Source organism: Protopterus annectens, chromosome 8.part0 (genome assembly GCF_019279795.1).
Source record: "Protopterus annectens isolate FY-2018-M chromosome 8.part0, PAN1.0, whole genome shotgun sequence".
Classification (NCBI taxonomy): domain Eukaryota; kingdom Metazoa; phylum Chordata; order Ceratodontiformes; family Protopteridae; genus Protopterus; species Protopterus annectens.
In genome coordinates, this window is record NC_056741.1 from 1864501057 (window position 1) to 1864525328 (window position 24272).

Consider the following 24272-nt stretch of genomic DNA (forward strand, 5'->3'; position numbering starts at 1 on the left):
AATATGACAGTGAATACAGATCAAGATGTGCAACATACCGTACATATATCAATAACAGTTTTCTTGACTAACATCAAAGATTTCACTTGATGCCATGCAGTAGCTTATAAGTCACTTAGTTTTGAAATATTAAATACATGTGAAAGTATTGCTTATTTTCATAGGTACTAACAAACAACTATCGGTAAATCCAGTATGATGTGATATAAATGAACAATTATAATAATGTTTTCTGTCACCCGCCATGGCATTTCACACCATACCCCTCAGTAACATGTAGGTCTCTCAACTATAAGCATAAATACAAAAATATGAATAATAAGTGGTAAACAATCATTCATCTCTCTACTGCAGGACATCATAGATTAAAAATATTCATGCAATGTTGTTAATTTCTTTTTGCCCTTTCTTATTTTTCTAATTATTAGCTGGTAAATCACTTTGTTACAGAAGCCAGATGCAAAAAAAGGTTAGAGCATCATAAGGCGCTATGGATGTTTGGAAGTATACAACAAGGTGCCATAGGCTTGAATAAGTTATTGGATCTCTCACTCCTTGGGCTACTTCCACAGCTAGAAAAAGTCATTGGCCATCACCTGAGTGAAAGCTGAAGGCTTCATGCTCATTATTCCTTATTGGATCCTTCACTCCCTGAGCCACTTCCACAGTTAAGATAATCATAAGCCATCACGAGAGTCAAAGCTCCTAGGCTTCCTACTCATTATTCCTTATTGAATCCCTATCTCCTTAGGCCATTCCCACAGTTAGGATAAACCATCAGCCATCATTTGCGTGAAAGCTCCCATGCTCATAGCTCCTCTTGTATCCCTCACTTCCCCGTTCAAGTACAAAGTTACCATTGTGCTCCACTTCCCAAGGATTTAGGGGTCTACTCCACAAAGGATTATGTCCAGGGGATCTTGGAAGGAACAACTGGGGAATTCCAGGGGTGGACAACAGTAGAATCCAGAGAGTATCACTCTAATGCTGCATGTAGTAAGGCACAGTGTATAAAAACATTGCATTAACTCGTTTACTACAATGGAGCTCAGGGAGTTTGTAGTGTAACTTCCAATGGGTGAAGCCTAAGCCTTTTGACAGAATCAAATAATGTCCTCACATTTCAAACAAATGTTCATATTTCTGGAACCATAGGGGTTATGAAATAAGTATAAATAGTAAACTCTTCGGCACAAACTATTTTTATAGTGGTAGTGTTTTTTAGGTTCTATGTCTTAAACCACATTTTATAAGTCACAGTAAACAAAGTAACTATTACATTTGTAATATTTTGTAAACAACTTGCAATATCTCAGCAGCCACTCAAGTTACATACATACTGTCAGCAGCATTTTATTCATTTACCTGAGATTTTTCATATTAGGCTAAGAAGTTATGTCTGTGTTACTTGACTGTTACTATCATAAAAACAACAGTTTATATATATTTACCTGCACTGCACAGAAGTCAATTAATGATAGACTCATGGCAGTCAGACTCCAATGTAATGACAGGGCAGTGTTCATAATCTCAGCCTATGCCCCACAGCAGGTTTCTGATAGTGAGGAAAAGAGTGCATTCAGACAGCACTTGCAGGACCTACTAGATAAAGCAGGACAACATGAATTGGTGTTGATAATGGGTGACCTGAATGCACATATCGGGACAGACAGAACAGGATATGAGGATTCCCTGGGTCCACATGGGTGGGACAACAGGAATAAAGAAGGAGAAACCATTCTAGACTTCTGTCTGGCAAATGGTTTGATAATAGCCAACACATGGTTCAGAAAGAAAGACAGTCACAAGTTCACATACAAGAGTACTCAACATGCAACTGAGGTAGACTTCCTCCTAGTAAGGAAAAGGCACTGGGGTAGAATCCATGATTGCAAAGTCAGCTCACAGCATAAACCACTAGTTGCCACAATCAGCTGCAAGCAGTGGTCAGAGAAGGCTCTAAGGTCAACAGAGACCAGGCTAAAGACATGGGAGTTGACTGGAGAGAAAGTACAACAGTTCAAGGAATTTCTCAGGGCTCTAGTACCCCAAGAAGAGGAGGAAATAAATGGAGTTGAAGAAGAATGGCAGCGCCTAAAGACAGCATGTGCTAGACTACAGAAAAGATATGTGGCCAAGCCAGTTATGGAAATAAGGTACATACGTAAAGTTGGTGGTGGAATGCAGAAGTCCAGGAAGTCATTAAAAAAAAAAAAGGAGTGCAGGAAGAAGTGGGAGACAAAAAAGACTGACCAGACTAGGAAGGACTACTGGTTGGCTAACAAAAAAGCTGAGAAAGAAGTTACAGTAGCAAAGAATAGGGCATTGGAGGCACTGTGTCAACTTCTGGAAAGTGACTCAGTAAGGGGCACAAAGAAACTATATCAGGTTGCAAGGCAAAGACAGAAAGATAAACAAGATAGTCAGACACCCTTCATAAAGGATGCCAACAACCTGCTCATCAGTCCAGAGGACATCAAAGGCAGATGGAAGGAGTATTTCCAGCAACTTCTGAATGAAGAAAACCCCAAAGAAGCTGTATTGCTCCAGAAACAGCCTACAATCAGAGAAGAAGAGGAGCCCATCCTAGAAGAAGTAAGAATAGCACTAAGGAAGATGAAGTCAGGGAAAGCAGCAGACTCAGATGAGGTCACAGCAGATATGATAAAGATGCTGGGTGAGACAGGGGAGGAAATGGCACCTGAGGGTACTAATAGCAGTGTGGAGAGAAAGGCATATCCCAGGTGTCTGGAGAATAAGCATACTTGTGCCAGTGTACAAGAACAAAGGGGACATCCACCACTGTGGGTAGTACAGAGGCATCAAACTCCTATCACATTGCTTGAAAGTTTTGGGGATGGTGACTGATAAACGGATATACAGAGTAGTAGAATGTAAGATGGGAGATGAGCAGTTTGGATTCAGATCAGGTTGTAACACAATTGGCCCAATGTTTGCCTTGAGACAGATACTTGAGTAGAAGCTAGAGATGAGGAGAGAGTCCAAATGGGCATTCCTAGACTTGGAGAAGGCATATGACAAGGTCCCAAGAAAGATGATCTGGGTAGTACTGCAGTGGTTTGAAGTCCCAGAAACATTGGTAAAGTTAGTGCAGGCTATGTACAAGGACCCAAAGATTCAAGTACAAACAGTGTTCGGCCTCACAGAGGGGTTCCCAGTGAGTGCGGGTGCACATCAGAGTTCAGCTCTGAGCCCACTGCTGTTCATACTGGTGATGGACTACAATAGCAAACAGGTTGGAGGGGACAGATCAACAAAGCTGCTGTATGCAGATGATGTGGCAGTACAGGCAGACTCTGTGCTAGAACTTCAGCAAAGGATAGGAGAATGGAATGCAAATCTGAAGGCACATGGGATGAAATTAATCACAGATAAGATGGCGGTAATGGCAGCAAATTGGGGTAATCAGAATAAGCTGAGAATAGAGATAGAAGGGAAGCTAGTGGAACAGGTAAACAGCTTCAAGTATCTGGGAGGAATAGTTGAGGAGAAGGGTAGTCTGAATGAAGAGGTCAAAGCTAGAATCAGAGGGGCTGCAGCCAACTGGCATAGAGTATTAGGTGCAGTCTGTAACAGAAGAATGGCAAAGAAGCTGAAAACTAAGGTGTACAAGACAGTGGTGTGACCAGTACTACTGTGTGATACAGAAACCTGGGCAGTAAAGGCAGAACAACTGAAGAAGCTAGAGGTGGTGGAAATGAAGTGCCTGAGAAAGGTGATAGGATGCACACTGTGGGACAGACAAAGAAATGAGGACATAAGAGCAGAAGCCAAAGTAGCTCCAATTGCAGAAAAGATCAACGAGAACAGATTACAGTGGTTTGGGCATGTGTAGAAAAGCAGAAGACAATCTGATGAGGAAGATTTGGGATGGACAGGAAGAAGGTAAAAGGAAGCGAGGACATCCAGCTAAGAGGTGGATGGATTGTGTGAAAGAAGATCTATGACAGTCAGGCATGAGTGTTGAAGAAGGCAGGAGTATGGCATTGAATAGAGAGAGTTGGTGACAGTTAACACAATACCCCGACCCCATGTAGAAAAATGAGGAAAAGGGAGCTGATGATGATGACACATAAGTCAAATAATGCAGTTGAGTTTGCCATTGTGTAAGCTTTAAGATGAAATCTTTTAAAACTTTGTACATAGCATGGTTTTGGAATTATTGATGCAAATATGAACAAGCAATATTTGACACCTAGAAGTGTCAGTAGGAGTTAACTGCAGATGCACCACCTGGAGGCATTACTTGGATGTAATGAGTTAATTTTTATCACATTATTTCATTAGCCCTCACAGCACAGATAAACGGAATGTTTGCCAAGTTGTAGTCCTGCTGCTGTGTGCACAGCATAACATTTTGGTCTCCTTAACTGTGTCGTCCTGAACAAACTGCTGATATCATTCTTCCTGGTCATTTTTTTCTTCCTTCTTATCTTCCCTTTAGAAAGAGTGTGAAGTACAATCAGACATCACTGGATTTTGCCATGGAAAAAATAAAAACATTTGATGCAGACCTTGGTGGAACGAATATCTTTGCGCCACTTCAGGATATCTTTTCAAAGTCCCTGAAAAAGGGTTACAGTCGCCAGGTTTGTTTTGTTGCTCTGCAATAATTTGAAGAGTTCTTTGCTGTATATCTGTGATCTGCATATGTAACCAGCTAAAAATGTGTCTGCTTTAATTTCTTTTTATACATACACATGCAGTAAATTACAGTAACATGAGTGATTTTTTATCATATTTATATAATATTCCAAATAATGTGGATTATATGACCCACTACTATAATTAATTTAATAGCTGCATGATACTCCAGACTGACAAACCATAATGTTTTGAGCCTTTTGTATAACAATAAGACAGAGCTTGACCTAAATAAAATACACACTTTTTAATCATAACTTACTTATTTTAAGAAAATGAACAATATCAAAAGAAATGTTGTCGTCATATATTATATAGAATACCCCATTTGTTACTCAATGCACTAATGCAAGTGAATGGAGAACAGCTACAGTTATTCCCCCTGCATAAGGCAGGACCTTTCATGGACCCTGGCAATTACAAGCCCATATGTCTGACCAGCCTCATATGTAAGACCATGGAATGATGCATCATGAAAGTAATTAATAAGGACATAGGGATCCTCCAAACACTGGATCTATCTCAGCTTAGATTCTTCAATGGCAGATCATGCTTATACAACTTGGTGGATTTTTTTTGAAAGGGTCAGCAAAGCAATGGATAATGGTAAAATGGTGCACACTGCGTACCTTGACCTGACCAAAGCTTTTGACGTAATCCTCCACTCAGGCATATTAGAAAAGCTATATAAACCTCTATGTTGCCTGCTTGATTGCCAACTGGCTCACAAATAAGATGCAGGAGATCCACAAAGAGAGCGGTCAACAGTGGAGTCCTGCAGGGTTCTGTGCTGGAACCTCTCCTGTTTGGCATCTACTTCTCTGAAGTAAATTCAGGACCACAGGGTTCTGGCTGAATAAATTTGTGATGACTACAAGCTAGGAGCTGTCATTGAATCCCCAAATGACTAAGCCATTCTGCAGGAAGATTTGTTCCAAATAAATAAGGGGTGCCAAAATCATGGACTGAAACTAAATGCCAAAAAATGCATTATTGCATCCTTTGAGAAGTTATATACCCCTGGGAACTACCATATTAACAATACTTCCCTGAGAGTTGACCTAGTTATTCAGGATTGGCAAGTTATGTGGATAGTGACTTAAAGTTTGACCAACACATGTCCATTAACTTAAGAACATCCTTCTATATTGAGAAGCTTATAAACAAAGGGATTGTGTCTAATTCTAGGATGCCATTGTCCCTCTTTACTTAGCCCTCATTAGGTCAGTCATTGAGTATAATGCCCCCTTTGACATATACCTGTCCAGACACATGCAACAGCTGGAAAGCCCACAGAGATATCTTACTAAAAGGATACAAGGCCAAAACAATATATCCTACGTGGACTGACTCAAATCCCTGTCACTATACTCAGTATCTTACAGACTGCTAAGAGATGACCTGTGTATGGCATACAGGGTATCCTCCAACCCAATACTGATTGACCTGCTACAAATTAATGAGTTAAATGGCATCAGAAATACTTGGTCTAGATATCTAAAACTCTTCTGCAAAATCAACATAATGCTTTGGAGGGATGGGTGTATCTCGTAGTGGATACTGCTACTCTGGAACAGACACCCCATCCATGTAAAATAAAGCACATTCCTGTCCATATTCAAGTGTGGATGGGTACTATAAAATTTACCACAGGCCTGCCCCCTGTACTACTAATAGACAGAGGCAGCTCTGAATGCTTTATCTCATGCGTAGATCCCCTCAAATTATCTAAGTTATGATCTCAGTTATTCTCACTAGGTGTAATATTTAATTATCGATCATGGGATGGTAAGGTAAATATAACATCAAATCAGCTAAATTGATGCAAGCACCAAAAGGGACACTGGCTATGCTGAAAAGGACCTACAAGGGCAACTACGCTATTACTTACCTATGAACCTACAATATTGCTTGAACCAGAGTACCAGCAGTGATATTCCATTTAGACAGTTAAAAAGCTCAGTTTATCATGATTTTTTCTGTCCTGTTGCCTGCTAACTGAGGCCTCCCTTCTTCAGAAGTCATCATCCAGGCAGTCGCCAGGGGTTTTTAAGCTCCTAACTGACCTCATACTGGCTAATGTAAGCATCACATTTCTGCAAGAGAGTTCAGTTTCTCTCCAGATTTAGGTCTGTTCCTTCACACACACCTTCAAGGGCTCGCATCACAAGCTTGGAAGGGCAAACTCATGTCTTCCTGGTCTTGTGATTACTATTGTCATAGGTTCATAGGTACTTACTAAGCTAGTGATCCATGAGGCTGCTCAGAAGCCCAACCATGCATTCCTAATAAGTTTCTATCCATATTTTTTGTTACAATTGCAACGCTTGCAACTTCTCTAAGTCAATTCAAAAATAGTCTAAAACTCCACTTCAAGTCACACTGGCTATGTCCTTGCTCAAACCCAGACTAGCTCTGTGCCATTAACTAAAACATAAACAACTAGCTAAGATGATAAGTACTTTGTATACTGTGATAAAGAAATATGTATCCTGTCTAACTCTATGCCATTATACTGCCTACCGTCCTTGCTAATATGTTATTAATGTTACATTTGTAGTAATCTCAGAAATAGTAATGGCAGTCTTGTACTTGTATGTAAATAGCCTATGTTTTTGTTAAGTTCTTTCAGCTCATTTACTGTACCTAATTATCAATGTAACTCTGTTGGAGCTTTTCTCCCCGGGCCTCCGCTGAAAAAGGACATGTATCCAGTCGGACCATCCCGGTTAACAAATGTAAAATAAATAAATAAATAAACAATTAACCCAGAGCTCCTTTTATTTTCAGTATGAATAATTCAGGGTTAGGAAGACATTTGCATATTACCCTGTCCATAAGGGAAAAGAGTGCCAATGCAAGAGTGAACTTGCATTTTCCAATCTACTTATCCAGAGTATATTTAAAAAGAGTAAGCAATGTACATTGCTTTACATGGAGAGGAAGACATTTCTGGAGAAGTGGTATTCCCTTTGAGATGTAGATATCCCTCCAGCGTGTTATAGTTAAGTTGCAGAAGAGATTAAGATTTCTTGTGTGAATTTTTTCTGTCACTGTTAGAATTGACAATATGTGGTAAATCTGAAAGGATGGGGTTGGCAGAGGGCCTGTAAACGAGGCAGAGATTGCCTCTCAGTAGATCAGTGTAGCTTTTGTGATTTAGGTCGTCAATTTGAGTGTTGTCAGATGTATGGACAGGTCCAAAAAAAATGGTGAATCATACTCAGTAATTGACCTAATAATTGCAGAATACAGTGGAATGATAACCTCCCTAGTCCTGGATGCCAGAAATGTAGTAAACCCACTTTATGATTACCGAGGAGCACAGTGTGGTTAAGTGACCTGCTCAGCATCACACTATAGGCAAATGGAGGTAGAAATAATCAGATCCTGCACCCTTATAGGAAACAGCTCATTAAGGACTAAGAGCCATAGTCCTCTGCACAAAGTGTCTTGTAGGCCCTTGCTTGTATAGAAGGAATTTGTTTGAATAGTATCCCCTTTTCCAACCCTAGAATGAGAGAATCATCATGCGTTCCATATTTTCACCCTGCTCTGCATTGGTCTTCCACTGTGTGTACCAATAGTTAAACTCAGGTTATCTGGGTCACATTCATGGTTTCACCCCCCCCTCCTCATTGTTCTTCCAGTGCCTGTACCAGTAGTTAAATGCAGGTTATCAGGGTCACATTCATGGTTTCAACCCCCTCCTCATTGTTCTTCCAGTTCCTGTACCAGTAGTTAAACTCAGGTTATCAGGGTCACATTCATGGTTTCATCCCCCTCCTCATTGTTCTTCCAGTGCCTGTACCAATAGTTAAACACAGGTTATGTGGGTCACATTCATGGTTTCATCCCCCTCCTCATTATTCTTCCACTGCCTGTGCCAATAGTTAAACACAGGTTATCTGGGTCACATTCATGGTTTCATCCCCCTCTTCATTGTTCTTCCAGTACCTGTACCAATAGTTAAACACAGGTTATCAGGGTCACATTCATGGTTTCATCCCCCTCATCATTGTTCTTCCACTGCCTGTACCAATAGTTAAATGCAGGTTATCTGGGTCACATTCATGGTTTCATCCCCCTCCTCATTGTTCTTCCACTGCCTGTGCCAATAGTTAAACACAGGTTATCAGGGTCACATTCATGGTTTCATCCCCCTCCTCATTGTTCTTCCACTGCCTGTGCCAATAGTTAAACACAGGTTATCTGGGTCACATTTATGGTTTCATCCCCCTCATTATTGTTCTTCCAGTGCCTGTACCAATAGTTAAACACAGGTTATCAGGGTCACATTCATGGTTTCATCCCCCTCCTCATTGCTCTTCCAGTACCTGTACCAATAGTTAAACACAGGTTATCAGGGTCACATTCATGGTTTCATCCCCCTCCTCATTGTTCTTCCACTGCCTGTGCCAATAGTTAAAATCAGGTTATCAGGGTCACATTCATGGTTTCATCCCCCTCCTCATTGTTCTTCCACTGCCTGTGCCAATAGTTAAACACAGGTTATCAGGGTCACATTCATGGTTTCATCCCCCTCATCATTGTTCTTCCACTGCCTGTACCAATAGTTAAACGCAGGTTATCTGGGTCGCATTCATGGTTTCATCCCCCTTCTCATTGTTCTTCCAGTGCCTGTACCAATAGTTAAATGCAGGTTATCAGGGTCACATTCATGGTTTCAACCCCCTCCTCATTGTTCTTCCACTGCCTGTACCAATAGTTAAACACAGGTTATCAGGGTCACATTCATGGTTTCATCCCCCTCATCATTGTTCTTCCACTGCCTGTGCCAATAGTTAAATGCAGGTTATCTGGGTCACATTCATGGTTTCATCCCCCTTCCTCATTGTTCTTCCAGTGCCTGTACCAATAGTTAAACACAGGTTATCAGGGTCACATTCATGGTTTCAACCCCCTCCTCATTGTTCTTCCAGTGCCTGTACCAATAGTTAAACACAGGTTATCAGGGTCACATTCATGGTTTCAACCCCCTCCTCATTGTTCTTCCAGTTCCTGTACCAGTAGTTAAACTCAGGTTATCAGGGTCACATTCATGGTTTCATCCCCCTCATCATTGTTCTTCCACTGCCTGTACCAATAGTTAAATGCAGATTATCTGGGTCACATTCATGGTTTCATCCCCCGCCTCATTGTTCTTCCACTGCCTGTACCAATAGTTAAACTCACGTTATCTGGGTCACATTCATGGTTTCATCCCCCTCCTCATTGTTCTTCCAGTGCCTGTACCAATAGTTAAACGCAGGTTATCTGGGTCACATTCATGTTTCATCCCCCTCATCATTGTTCTTCCAGTGCCTGTACCAGTAGTTAAACGCAGGTTATCAGGGTCACATTCATGGTTTCACCCCCCCCACATTGTTCTTCCACTGCCTGTACCAATAGTTAAACTCAGTTTATCTGGGTCACATTCATGGTTTCATCCCCCTCCTCATTGTTCTTCCACTGCCTGTACCAATAGTTAAACGCAGGTTATCTGGGTCACATTCATGGTTTCATCCCCCTCCTCATTGTTCTTCCACTGCCTGTACCAATAGTTAAACACAGGTTATCTGGGTCACATTCATGGTTTCATCCCCCTCATCATTGTTCTTCCACTGCCTGTACCAATAGTTAAATGCAGGTTATCTGGGTCACATTCATGGTTTCATCCCCCTCATCATTGTTCTTCCAGTGCCTGTACCAATAGTTAAACACAGGTTATGTGGGTCACATTCATGGTTTCATCCCTCCTCATTGTTCTTCCACTGCCTGTGCCAATAGTTAAACACAGGTTATCTGGGTCACATTCATGGTTTCATCCCCTCTTCATTGTTCTTCCAGTACCTGTACCAATAGTTAAACACAGGTTATCAGGGTCACATTCATGGTTTCATCCCCCTCTTCATTGTTCTTCCACTGCCTGTACCAATAGTTAAACGCAGGTTATCTGGGTCACATTCATGGTTTCATCCCCCTCCTCATTGCTCTTCCACTGCCTGTACCAATAGTTAAACGCAGGTTATCTGGGTCACATTCATTGTTTCCTCCCCCTCCTCATTGTTCTTCCACTGCCTGTGCCAATAGTTAAACACAGGTTATCAGGGTCACATTCATGGTTTCATCCCCCTCCTCATTGTTCTTCCACTGCCTGTGCCAAAAGTTAAACACAGGTTATCTGGGTCACATTCATGGTTTCATCCCCCTCCTCATTGTTCTTCCTCTGCCTGTGCCAATAGTTAAACACAGGTTATCTGGGTCACATTCATGGTTTCATACCCCTCATCATTGTTCTTCCAGTGCCTGTACCAATAGTTAAACACAGGTTATCAGGGTCACATTCATGGTTTCATCCCCCTCCTCATTGTTCTTGCAGTACCTGTACCAATAGTTAAACGCAGGTTATCTGGGTCACATTCATGGTTTCATCCCCCTCCTCATTGTTCTTCCAGTGCCTGTACCAATAGTTAAATGCAGGTTATCAGGGTCACATTCATGGTTTCAACCCCCTCCTCATTGTTCTTCCACTGCCTGTACCAATAGTTAAACACAGGTTATCAGGGTCACATTCATGGTTTCATCCCCCTCATCATTGTTCTTCCACTGCCTGTGCCAATAGTTAAATGCAGGTTATCTGGGTCACATTCATGGTTTCATCCCCCTTCCTCATTGTTCTTCCAGTGCCTGTACCAATAGTTAAACACAGGTTATCAGGGTCACATTCATGGTTTCAACCCCCTCCTCATTATTCTTCCAGTGCCTGTACCAATAGTTAAACACAGGTTATCAGGGTCACATTCATGGTTTCAACCCCCTCCTCATTGTTCTTCCAGTTCCTGTACCAGTAGTTAAACTCAGGTTATCAGGGTCACATTCATGGTTTCATCCCCCTCATCATTGTTCTTCCACTGCCTGTACCAATAGTTAAATGCAGATTATCTGGGTCACATTCATGGTTTCATCCCCCGCCTCATTGTTCTTCCACTGCCTGTACCAATAGTTAAACTCACGTTATCTGGGTCACATTCATGGTTTCATCCCCCTCCTCATTGTTCTTCCAGTGCCTGTACCAATAGTTAAACGCAGGTTATCTGGGTCACATTCATGTTTCATCCCCCTCATCATTGTTCTTCCAGTGCCTGTACCAGTAGTTAAACGCAGGTTATCAGGGTCACATTCATGGTTTCACCCCCCCCCCCCCATTGTTCTTCCACTGCCTGTACCAATAGTTAAACTCAGTTTATCTGGGTCACATTCATGGTTTCATCCCCCTCCTCATTGTTCTTCCACTGCCTGTACCAATAGTTAAACGCAGGTTATCTGGGTCACATTCATGGTTTCATCCCCCTCCTCATTGTTCTTCCACTGCCTGTACCAATAGTTAAACACAGGTTATCTGGGTCACATTCATGGTTTCATCCCCCTCATCATTGTTCTTCCACTGCCTGTACCAATAGTTAAATGCAGGTTATCTGGGTCACATTCATGGTTTCATCCCCCTCATCATTGTTCTTCCAGTGCCTGTACCAATAGTTAAACACAGGTTATGTGGGTCACATTCATGGTTTCATCCCCCTCCTCATTGTTCTTCCACTGCCTGTGCCAATAGTTAAACACAGGTTATCTGGGTCACATTCATGGTTTCATCCCCCTCTTCATTGTTCTTCCAGTACCTGTACCAATAGTTAAACACAGGTTATCAGGGTCACATTCATGGTTTCATCCCCCTCTTCATTGTTCTTCCACTGCCTGTACCAATAGTTAAACGCAGGTTATCTGGGTCACATTCATGGTTTCATCCCCCTCCTCATTGCTCTTCCACTGCCTGTACCAATAGTTAAACGCAGGTTATCTGGGTCACATTCATTGTTTCCTCCCCCTCCTCATTGTTCTTCCACTGCCTGTGCCAATAGTTAAACACAGGTTATCAGGGTCACATTCATGGTTTCATCCCCCTACTCATTGTTCTTCCACTGCCTGTGCCAAAAGTTAAACACAGGTTATCTGGGTCACATTCATGGTTTCATCCCCCTCCTCATTGTTCTTCCTCTGCCTGTGCCAATAGTTAAACACAGGTTATCTGGGTCACATTCATGGTTTCATACCCCTCATCATTGTTCTTCCAGTGCCTGTATCAATAGTTAAACACAGGTTATCAGGGTCACATTCATGGTTTCATCCCCCTCCTCATTGTTCTTGCAGTACCTGTACCAATAGTTAAACGCAGGTTATCTGGGTCACATTCATGGTTTCATCCCCCTCCTCATTGTTCTTCCAGTGCCTGTACCAATAGTTAAACTCAGGTTATCTGGGTCACATTCATGGTTTCATCCCCCTCCTCATTGTTCTTCCACTGCCTGTGCCAATAGTTAAACACAGGTTATTTGGGTCGCATTCATGGTTTCATCCCCCTCCTCATTGTTCTTCCAGTGCCTGTACCAATAGTTAAATGCAGGTTATCAGGGTCACATTCATGGTTTCAACCCCCTCCTCATTGTTCTTCCAGTGCCTGTACCAATAGTTAAACACAGGTTATCAGGGTCACATTCATGGTTTCATCCCCCTCATCATTGTTCTTCCACTGCCTGTGCCAATAGTTAAATGCAGGTTATCTGGGTCACATTCATGGTTTCACCCCCCTTCCTCATTGTTCCTCCAGTGCCTGTACCAATAGTTAAATACAGGTTATCAGGGTCACATTCATGGTTTCAACCCCCTCCTCATTGTTCTTCCAGTTCCTGTACCAGTAGTTAAACTCAGGTTATCAGGGTCACATTCATGGTTTCATCCCCCTCATCATTGTTCTTCCACTACCTGTGCCAATAGTTAAATGCAGATTATCTGGGTCACATTCATGGTTTTATCCCCCCGCCTCATTGTTCTTCCACTGCCTGTACCAATAGTTAAACGCAGGTTATCTGGGTCACATTCATGTTTCATCCCCCTCCTCATTGTTCTTCCAGTGCCTGTACCAATAGTTAAACGCAGGTTATCTGGGTCACATTCATGGTTTCACCCCCCCCCCCCATCATTGTTCTTCCAGTGCCTGTACCAGTAGTTAAACGCAGGTTATCAGGATCACATTCATGGTTTCACCCCCCCCATTGTTCTTCCACTGCCTGTACCAATAGTTAAACTCAGTTTATCTGGGTTACATTCATGGTTTCATCCCCCTCCTCATTGTTCTTCCACTGCCTGTACCAATAGTTAAACGCAGGTTATCTGGGTCACATTCACGGTTTCATCCCCCTCCTCATTGTTCTTCCACTGCCTGTACCAATAGTTAAACACAGGTTATCTGGGTCACATTCATGGTTTCATCCCCCTCATCATTGTTCTTCCACTGCCTGTACCAATAGTTAAATGCAGGTTATCTGGGTCACATTCATGGTTTCATCCCCCTCATCATTGTTCTTCCAGCGCCTGCACCAGTAGTTAAATTCAGGTTATTAGGGTCACATTCATGGTTTCATCCCCCTCCTCATTGTTCTTCCAGTGCCTGTACCAATAGTTAAACGCAGGTTATCTGGGTCACATTCATGTTTCAACCCCCCCCTCCTCATTGTTCTTCCAGTGCCTGTACCAATAGTTAAACACAGGTTATCTGGGTCACATTCATGGTTTCAACCCCCTCCTCATTGTTCGTCCAGTTCCTGTACCAGTAGTTAAACACAGGTTATCTGGGTCACATTCATGTTTCATCCCCCCCCTCCTCATTGTTCTTCCAGTGCCTGTACCAATAGTTAAACACAGGTTATCTGGGTCACATTCATGGTTTCATCCCCCTCATCATTGTTCTTCCAGTACCTGTACCAATAGTTAAACACAGATTATCAGGGTCACATTCATGGTTTCATCCCCCTCATCATTGTTCTTCCAGTACCTGTACCAATAGTTAAACACAGGTTATCAGGGTCACATTCATGGTTTCATCCCCCTCATCATTGTTCTTCCAGTACCTGTACCAATAGTTAAACACTGGTTATCAGGGTCACATTCATGGTTTCATCCCCTTCATCATTGTTCTTCCAGTACCTGTACCAATAGTTAAACACAGGTTATCAGGGTCACATTCATGGTTTCATCCCCCTCCTCATTGGCCTTCTAGTTGCTGTACCAATAGTTAAACGCAGGTTATCTTGGTCACATTCATGGTTTCATCCCCCTCCTCATTGTTCTTCCACTGCCTGTACCAATAGTTAAACGCAGGTTATCTGGGTCACATTCATGTTTCATCCCCCTCCTCGTTGTTCTTCCACTGCCTGTACCAATAGTTAAACACAGGTTATCTGGGTCACATTCCTGGTTTCATCCCCCGCCTCATTGTTCTTTCAGTGCCTGTACCAATAGTTAAACGCAGGTTATCGGGGTCACATTCATGTTTCATCCCCCTCCTCATTGTTCTTCCACTGCCTGTACCAGTAGTTAAACGCAGGTTATCTGGGTCGCATTCATAGTTTTATCCCCCTCCTCATTGTTCTTCCACTGCCTGTACCAATAGTTAAACACAGGTTATCTGGGTCACATTCATGGTTTCATCCCCCTCCTCACTGTTTTTCCACTGCCTGTACCAATAGTTAAACACAGGTTATCAGGGTCACATTCATGGTTTCATCCCCCTCATCATTGTTCTTCCACTGCCTGTACCAATAGTTAAATGCAGGTTATCTGGGTCACATTCATGGTTTCATCCCCCTCATCATTGTTCTTCCAGCGCCTGTACCAGTAGTTAAATTCAGGTTATTAGGGTCACATTCATGGTTTCATCCCCCTCCTCATTGTTCTTCCAGTGCCTGTACCAATAGTTAAACGCAGGTTATCCTGGTCACATTCATGTTTCATCCCCCCCCTCCTCATTGTTCTTCCAGTGCCTGTACCAATAGTTAAACACAGGTTATCTGGGTCACATTCATGGTTTCAACTCCCTCCTCATTGTTCTTCCAGTTCCTGTACCAGTAGTTAAACACAGGTTATCTGGGTCACATTCATGTTTCATCCTCCCCCTCCTCATTGTTCTTCCAGTGCCTGTACCAATAGTTAAACACAGGTTATCTGGGTCACATTCATGGTTTCATCCCCCTCATCATTGTTCTTCCAGTACCTGTACCAATAGTTAAACACAGATTATCAGGGTCACATTCATGGTTTCATCCCCCTCATCATTGTTCTTCCAGTACCTGTACCAATAGTTAAACACAGGTTATCTGGGTCACATTCATGGTTTCACCCCCCCCCCCATTGTTCTTCCAGTTCCTGTACCAATAGTTAAACAAAGGTTATCTGGGTCACATTCATGGTTTCATCCCCCTCCTCATTGTTCTTCCAGTACCTGTACCAATAGTTAAACACAGGTTATCTGGGTCACATTTATGGTTTCATCCCCCTCCTCACTGTTTTTCCACTGCCTGTGCCAATAGTTAAACACAGGTTATCAGGGTCACATTCATGGTTTCAACCCCCTCCTCATTGTTCTTCCAGTTCCTGTACCAGTAGTTAAACACAGGTTATCTGGGTCACATTCATGGTTTCATCCCCCTCCTCATTGATCTTCCAGTACCTGTACCAATAGTTAAACACAGGTTATCTGGGTCACATTCATGGTTTCATCCCCCTCCTCACTGTTTTTCCACTGCCTGTACCAATAGTTAAACACAGGTTATCAGGGTCACATTCATGGTTTCAACCCCCTTCTCATTGTTCTTCCAGTTCCTGTACCAGTAGTTAAACACAGGTTATCTGGGTCACATTCATGGTTTCATCCCCCCCTCCTCATTGTTCTTCCAGTGCCTGTACCAATAGTTAAACTCAGGTTATCAGGGTCACATTCATGGTTTCACCCCCCTCCTCATTATTCTTCCACTGCCTGTACCAATAGTTAAACGCAGGTTATCTGGGTCACATTCATGGTTTCATCCCCCTCATCATTGTTCTTTCACTGCCTGTACCAATAGTTAAACACAGGTTATCTGGGTCACATTCATGGTTTCATCCCCCTCCTCATTGTTCTTCCAGTGCCTGTACCAATAGTTAAACTCAGGTTATCTGGGTCACATTCATGGTTTCATCCCCCTCCTCATTGTTCTTCCAGTGCCCGTACCAATAGTTAAACTCAGGTTATCTGGGTCACATTCATGGTTTCATCCCCCTCCTCATTGTTCTTCCAGTGCCTGTACCAATAGTTAAACTCAGGTTATCTGGGTCACATTCATGGTTTCATCCCCCTCCTCATTGTTCTTCCAGTGCCTGTACCAATAGTTAAATGCAGTTTATCTGGGTCACATTCATAGTTTCATCTCCCTTTACATCAGAGCTAGTTGAAGCCTCTAGGAATTTGAGTGACCTTTGGGAAAGTGCATTTTAATGCCAGGACCTTAATAAACGTTTTGAAGGCAGTCCATGAGACTGAGCAGAGGTATGCCAGTTTCATTTTGCCTTTGAGGTTAGGCATCACTTTTGTGAGGCGTTTTTTTCCTTTTTGTATTCTTAGATAAATGGAAAAAAGTCTTTGGCACAGGGTGGAAGCCTGCAGCAGCTACATGAACTGGATTTTCAGGATGGGGAGCTCAAGGTTAATGATACCGAACAGAAAGATATCATTCACATTCTGAATGTATCTTGTGTGAATTTAAAAGTCTAAGTATGACTGCCATGATGTGGTGGGAGTGAGAGAATTGTCAACTTAGTAGCAAGTTGTTTTTGTTGGACTTGATTAATAATCATTTAATATGTTTCCACACAGCTGTGACTGACCATCTGAATGAAGCTTTGTCAATACAAAATATATATCTTACCACAAGATTTGCTCATCTTGGAGTTAATTATACAGGGGATATGAATCAGGGGATGTAAACCAAGGACTTTTGCAGAAAAGTGTTCTGGCAGAGTTGGCTAGTCTTTAATTAATGTGTTTCAATTAAATGGTCATATGCATTTATTAATGATGCTTGGCTTGTGATGTGAGCAATGTTTGTGTATCTATGTACACAGCACATATGTAGCTACATCCTTACATTGGTTTGTAGTGTCAGTGTTTACCTGTTCATGCACATTATACTCTAACAGAAAGTATTTTAGTCAAGCAGCACAGGATTTTAGAATACTTTGGTTTATTTTGCTGAATATTTTCTGGTACTTGGTGAGGATGTTAGTAGTTCTACATTGCATATTTGAGTATTTTATATATGAACCATGCCGACAACAACTGAAAGATGTACTAAATCCTCTTTTCTTGAACCACAGTTGTGAGCATGGAGGGCAAGTGCTGCGATCTGTTCAGGAGACGAGATTTATGTATATAACAGGAAAACTGAACTCAGGTGTCTTAAGTCTCACCAAGCATCCATGTCTATGTGGGAAGCAATCTTCATCTCAACTTCTGTAGGGTTTTACCAGAGTGGGTTAGACTGTTTATGACAGTAGTTTATATTTAACCCCTGCTTCCCAATACTAAACTGTTTTTGCATAGGCACTTGATTCTTTCAAGAAGATTATTTCATATTTCCTTGTAGCTTTTACAGCACTACATCTGAAACCAAGCTGAAAGGGCAAAGAGCAATCACAGAAAACAGTAGTTGCTTAGGTTATTCACATTAAAGCAATTTATATTCAGAACTGGTATCAGCTTCTCATGATTCATTTGATTACTTCACACACCAGGCACCTCAGCATTTTGCTTTCTAGGGGAACAATGTACAGTCTACTTGTTTTGCTTTTGTGTGTGTAACATTGCCACCTCCTGCATTAGGTCAAGTATATACAATGTTCTCTGTTTATTGAATTGCTACTGTGACACCCCCTGCATTAGATCATGTATGTGTAATGCGTTCTTTTCATTGCATAGCTACTGCAACGCCCTCTGCATTACATCATGTTTGTGCAATGTGTTCTTTTCATTGCATAGCTACTGCAACACCTCCTGCATTAGATCATGTTTGTGCAATGTGTTCTGTTAGATCCTGTATGTGCAATATGTTCTGTTTGTTGCACTGCTACTGTGACACCCTCTGCATTTGAGCACATATCTGCAATGTGTTCTGTTAATTGAATAGCTACTGTGACACCCCCTACATTACAGCACATTTCTGCAATGTGTTCTGTTTGTTGCATAGCTACTGCTTGTATCCCCTGCATTAGAGCATGTATGTACAGCGTGTTCTGTTCATTGCATAGCTACTGTGACAGCCCCTGCATTAGAGCATGTATGTGCAATGTGTTCTGCTCATGGCATGGCTATTTTGACACATTTCTCACACTGATGCTCTTCATAACTCTGTTGCTACCTGTGAAAATATGAAATGGGACTGCACTGTCCAACAGTCATAAACAGTCAGTTCATCACGTGCACTAGTTCAGTGGTTTCTCTGTAGATTTCCCCTTGTCTATGTTTCTGTATTGCCCTGGTGCAGTTTCCTCTGTGTTATGCTACATATGTGATGATTATATCATGCTTGTTGGTACCTTGTTACTTTCAATTTCATGTCATCAGCTTATCATCAGCTACCACCAGCTTCTCTCCTCACCAGGTCTATTGGACCCACCTTATCCTCTCCCAGGCACAATCTGACCCATTATGAGGTAAGTGAGGAGATTGAGGACACTGATACAGCATCATACTACAGCCAGGGACTGTACCCTCTCATCTTCCCACTCTGCAGCAGCCTTGCGAGTTTTATAACTGCTGCCATTGAGAGGTGCATGCACACTTCTGTGAATGTGCAAACTCCCACCCAAGCAGCTTACCATTTACAGGATCAGCCTACCAGGTTCTCGAGCCTGTGCTGCCTCCCATCCCCCAGCAAGAGTGAGATGATGTGGACCACTCACTTCCACACTCCCTTCCCAGCTGATCCCTTCAGCAGCCATTTTGCTACTTGAACATGGGTCATCTGAGCTGAGGTAAAGACTTTATCCTTTTGTGCTATGGGGCAAACTGTATCTTATATTCCTTGTTCTTCAGATGTGCAAGCCTAGCTCAGCATATTATCATGCACTTTATAAATTCATTTCTCCACAATTTTCTATAGTCCTCCATGTTGTTATTTAGTGCTGCCCTTTAGATGTTTTCTTGTGCTGTACTGTCTACACTGTTTCTGCACAGCAGAATGCAGCCTTCTTTGGATTAGTGTTTGGTGCCTAAATGTCATTGCACTGTGTATTGCTTCCATTTGTACATTTTAGGTATACAGAGTTAACACTGTTATGCAGCTTTATCTCCATGACTATTTCCCTACATTTTTAAGAACAGTTCCTGAACTGATGTAATTTGTAGTTTATATGACAAAAGTAAAAACCCTTGCTTAATTCTGAAAAGAGTAACTTTCCAGAGCCAGTTAAGAAACATGTAGATACACTGAGAGGAAGTAGCTATCAAGTTTTTAAAAGAAAGAAACAATGACAAAAATGAGACAACAGATGCGTACATTTTAATGAAGTGCAAATGTTGAGTAGCTGAATGTCATGTAATAGATGGTTTCACTGAAGGCTATTAACTAACAGCAGACTGTCTGAAATGGGATTTGGCACAGTCACTGTATTTCAAGAGATTGGAGTTACCCATAACAGAAGGAGCACAACGTTTCCCTCTGGTTAGGGGGACTGCCCTTTCCCACTCATATCCATGTTGATAGTAGTGTTCCTTTTTTAATGAATGCTGTTTCAGAAAGTTTGCTGTTTGAAAAAAAGACATTCAGTACTTTTGTTTTATTAAATACAAAGAGGATATTTCAGGACATTAAGTTGCAGAATATAATACAAGCAATTCTAATGTACAAGTAAAAAAACATAATGGGATCATTGACATTGAAGAAAGGGAACTGGAACCATGAGATTAAGCACAATAGGAATCATTCGACCATTATTGTTATTAGCGAAGCAAATACCTAAAAAAAATAATGTCATAGCTTCTGGGATTTGTTCTAAGTATACTGTAGCATTTGCATTTTTAAAACTTCCTGAATCTGACCTCTTTTTCTGACCAAAATCCTTATTGACCAATAGTAAAGTATGTACATAAAACAAAATTTAGTACATACTGATATTCTGGGTTCATATTACATCATTATCGAAACTTTAAAAGTTCGAATGGTATATGGTCAAACCCATATGTTCAAACTTTTAAAATTTTGAAAACGACAAAAAAAAACCCCACAAAAAACCTACCTAATGGTTGTAAGCAGGGGGGCATGCCCCCCCTGCACCCTCCACATGGGGGGGGCTGTGCCCCCACACCCCCTGGTTTTTAAATATACCAACTCCAACACCGCACTACAGTGCAGTAAATGGAAACCTTCTCTTTCCGCACTGAACGGAAATCTCCATTAACACGTTCAAACATTTAAAAGTTCGAACATATAGGTTCGACCATATGGAGTTTGAACTTTTAAAAGTTTGACAATGTAATAGGAATCCTGGTATTCTTTGTGTAAGACATTGCTGTTGTTATGACTTTAAAAATCTCTATAACTTGCTGAATCCAATATCTATCCAGAGTTTTGGAGCCCAATCCACTTCCCCTTAAGTTGACCTTACACAACCTTCGCTTTGAATATTTCCATGCCTTGTTATGAAGGTGGATGTACAGCTGGCCATCTTCACTTCTTTCTAGCTGCATGAGTCACAACAGATGTTCATTCAGGTCATTGGTGCAGACCACAAGCAAAAACAGGAGCCAGATAAATGCTCACTAGATGAATTTAGTTGTAATGTTTCTTAGCCATGACTTGCTGCTGTCTTTCATTTACAGATTTAAAACTTTTTACCTTATGTCTGACTTTTGGGTGCTGGAGTTTCCAAGTGGGTGTTTGGAAATGCCACCCAAACAATGCACTTGTTAGGAACACATTTTAAAGATAGATGTGATAAGTGCATTGACTTCTTGGGCCTTGATCATGACACTACTGCTTGTGACATCTGAAAAGGTTTTAGGCCTACGATGATTACAGTTGGACAATAGTCAGTTCTATTAATTTTGAATAAAAAGATGCCTGCGGTTCTCAATAAAAGGTTATCTGTGTCATCTGACAGTTGTCACTTGGATGTATCCTCCTGTAAACTCTACAAGATGCTTATGGTATTAGTGGATTCTTGGGCACTTCAGTAGCTCTCAGGCCTGATGTTTACCCAGGGTGCCAACCTCTGATGATGCCCCTGGGTAGGGCATCATGCCAGTTTATTACAACATATCTCATCAGCCCAAATGTCCTACCAACTCAAAGTTTTCCAACTCTGGAAAAATGCGTTGTTATTAAGGAAGGTTGGGACAGGGTACCAGATATTTCTTTCTTTGAGCAGGGAATGGATTGTCCCAGTAATAGGCCTGTTTACATCCCCTCTGAGTAAACAGTTTATCAGTTCTGTAAAAGAAACCCTGACAAGAAGGTTTAGGCAGTACATGCCTTTTCTTTGAATGGGAAAGGCAAGTTCTTCTGTGCTTCCTACCTCTACCCCAATACCAACAGTGATTCAGAAAATTATCAACTAGAAACAAAAATTATCTTCATTCCATACTATTGGCTCAGGCAGCATTGCCTCTTTCACTTAATGCAACTTACCAGAGAGAAATCCATCTTTCTGCCCCAGAACTTAACACCAAAGGTAGAGACACTAGTACATCTAAAGCTGTTCACCCTCACTCTGGTGACTTGGATAGACACAGTAGGCTAAGCTTGATGAGAATAATTCTGACATATATTAATGGGCCATAGGTACATTCCCTTGAGTGAGCTGAGGGTCTCTTCTCTTAAACCAGAGAGTGAGTAGGTTACACTTAGCCAGATATATTTTCTTAGTACTTGATTTTTTTGGCTTCACTCTATGAGTTAAACATGTCTTTAGAAAACAGGTGACCAAAGGGTCACCTGATTGAGAGTAGTCAAATTTTCATGTACTAGTCTATGAACGCCAAACTTTGGTACATATTTACTCAAAATATATTATTTCTTCATAATTTTATTGCAAAACATACTGAAAACAAAGTCAAATAAAAATTATACTACTCGATATTTGAAAAAATGATTGATGCTAGTGATGGCTGTTTCCAGCAGTCAGTCTGACAAGTAAAAAAAAAAACTGCTAGCAATAACAATCTCCCATCCCAACACTTTATTTTTACTTATTTATTGTATCCTAACATTTAAAATCATAAAATCATTTATTTTATTCCAAAATTTCACATACTCATATCTTTGGTTTATAGGTCTTTCTTTTAACAGATGGAGAGGTCTTCTGCCCTGCAGAGATTATTGAAGAAGTAAAGAAGCATGCCAGCACACATCGGTAAGGGCTGAAGCAAACACTCATAAATTGAACACTGACATTGCATACCACTACAAGTATCTGACTATTTTTTTTAATACCGTCTAGTTTTATACTCTCTAAAATTCCTCATTATGATGGGCAAGGGTTATGGCCCCACAATGTGCACCACTGCTACTAATTTATTTGGGATGATACAGCCTTTGTATCCATACTGTTGTCACCAAATACTTTATATATGGTATCAATAGCTTGAGCAGAAAGGAAGGATGAAGCCAGCAGTTTTCATTGTATTATTCCACTGCATGTACACTTAAGTTAATAATACATAAGTTGCCATCCACAAGCATTTAAAATTAGATAATGAAATTCTTAACTTAATGTGTCAGTTGACTGGGACAGTGTTGATGGTCATCAAGCAGTGGGGGCAAAGATTGTGGAAAAATGTACTTGCAAACTCAAGCATGTAAGCAACTTTAAACTTATTTGCAGACATTTCAAAATAAATATGTTTAAACAGACAGATAACATAAAGGAAAATATTCTAACAGTTTATCTAGACCTGTCTCTGTCAGTATCAAACAGATATACTAAATTTCTATCTACTGTGACTTAAAAATAAAAAAGTAATCTAATTTAACAGCTGAACAGAATCCATTTTGAGCCTTGTCCAGAAATGTGCACCACCTGCATGATCAAGAAATAAGGCAGTATGTCTCTTGGCATTTAGTTTCTATGTAAAACAATCTAAGCCAGTCCATCCTGTTTAATTACAAGTGGGTGATGCTTTTCTTGTTTTCAACATTTTTACATCTGTGTGGAGAAGGGTGAGTTGAGCAAGCTCTTCCCCAAATAAGGTAATGCATTTAGGCATTGCAAATGTTTGTATATTTGATGAACACATACAATTTCCATACACAATTCTTTTAGTGCCTTTCCACTGAAAACAAGTTTACATTTAGTGAAGTTTTTCCACTATATACATTTTCATGTAGAATGACATGCTGCAAGACTTGCTACAAGTGCAGTTTATAATGAAAAATATTATGTTTACTTTAGCATAACACCAAGTCTTCATGCCTATGGTTCTACAATTATGCAATGTTTATAAACCCATTATGAAATCACAGTGGGCTATTACTGGTTTCTGACTGATGTAAATTGTCATTCTGTCCAAGAATGACAGTCATTTCCTGTACTGAAGTAAGCTTTGTTACTAAGGTTTTCTGACAGATATTCTATTTTTTGAATGCATTATATCAAAACTGTATGAAATAATGTGTGTTCAGTGCCTATAATGCAAAGGTCTATATACTCTTTGGGTGTTCAGTAATCTTGTAAACACAGAA

General features: G+C 41.1%; 1 protein-coding gene across 1 annotated transcript in view; it reads left to right on the forward strand.

Moving 5' to 3' along the window:
- The window catches only part of LOC122809687 (von Willebrand factor A domain-containing protein 5A-like), a 1458063-nt gene that overhangs the window by 499520 nt on the left and 934271 nt on the right, over positions 1–24272 (forward strand). The window contains exons 10-11 of the mRNA XM_044081363.1: positions 4466–4610; positions 22865–22944. Of these exons, the coding sequence (XP_043937298.1) occupies positions 4466–4610; positions 22865–22944 (225 nt within the window). The remainder of the gene's footprint in view (positions 1–4465; positions 4611–22864; positions 22945–24272) is intronic.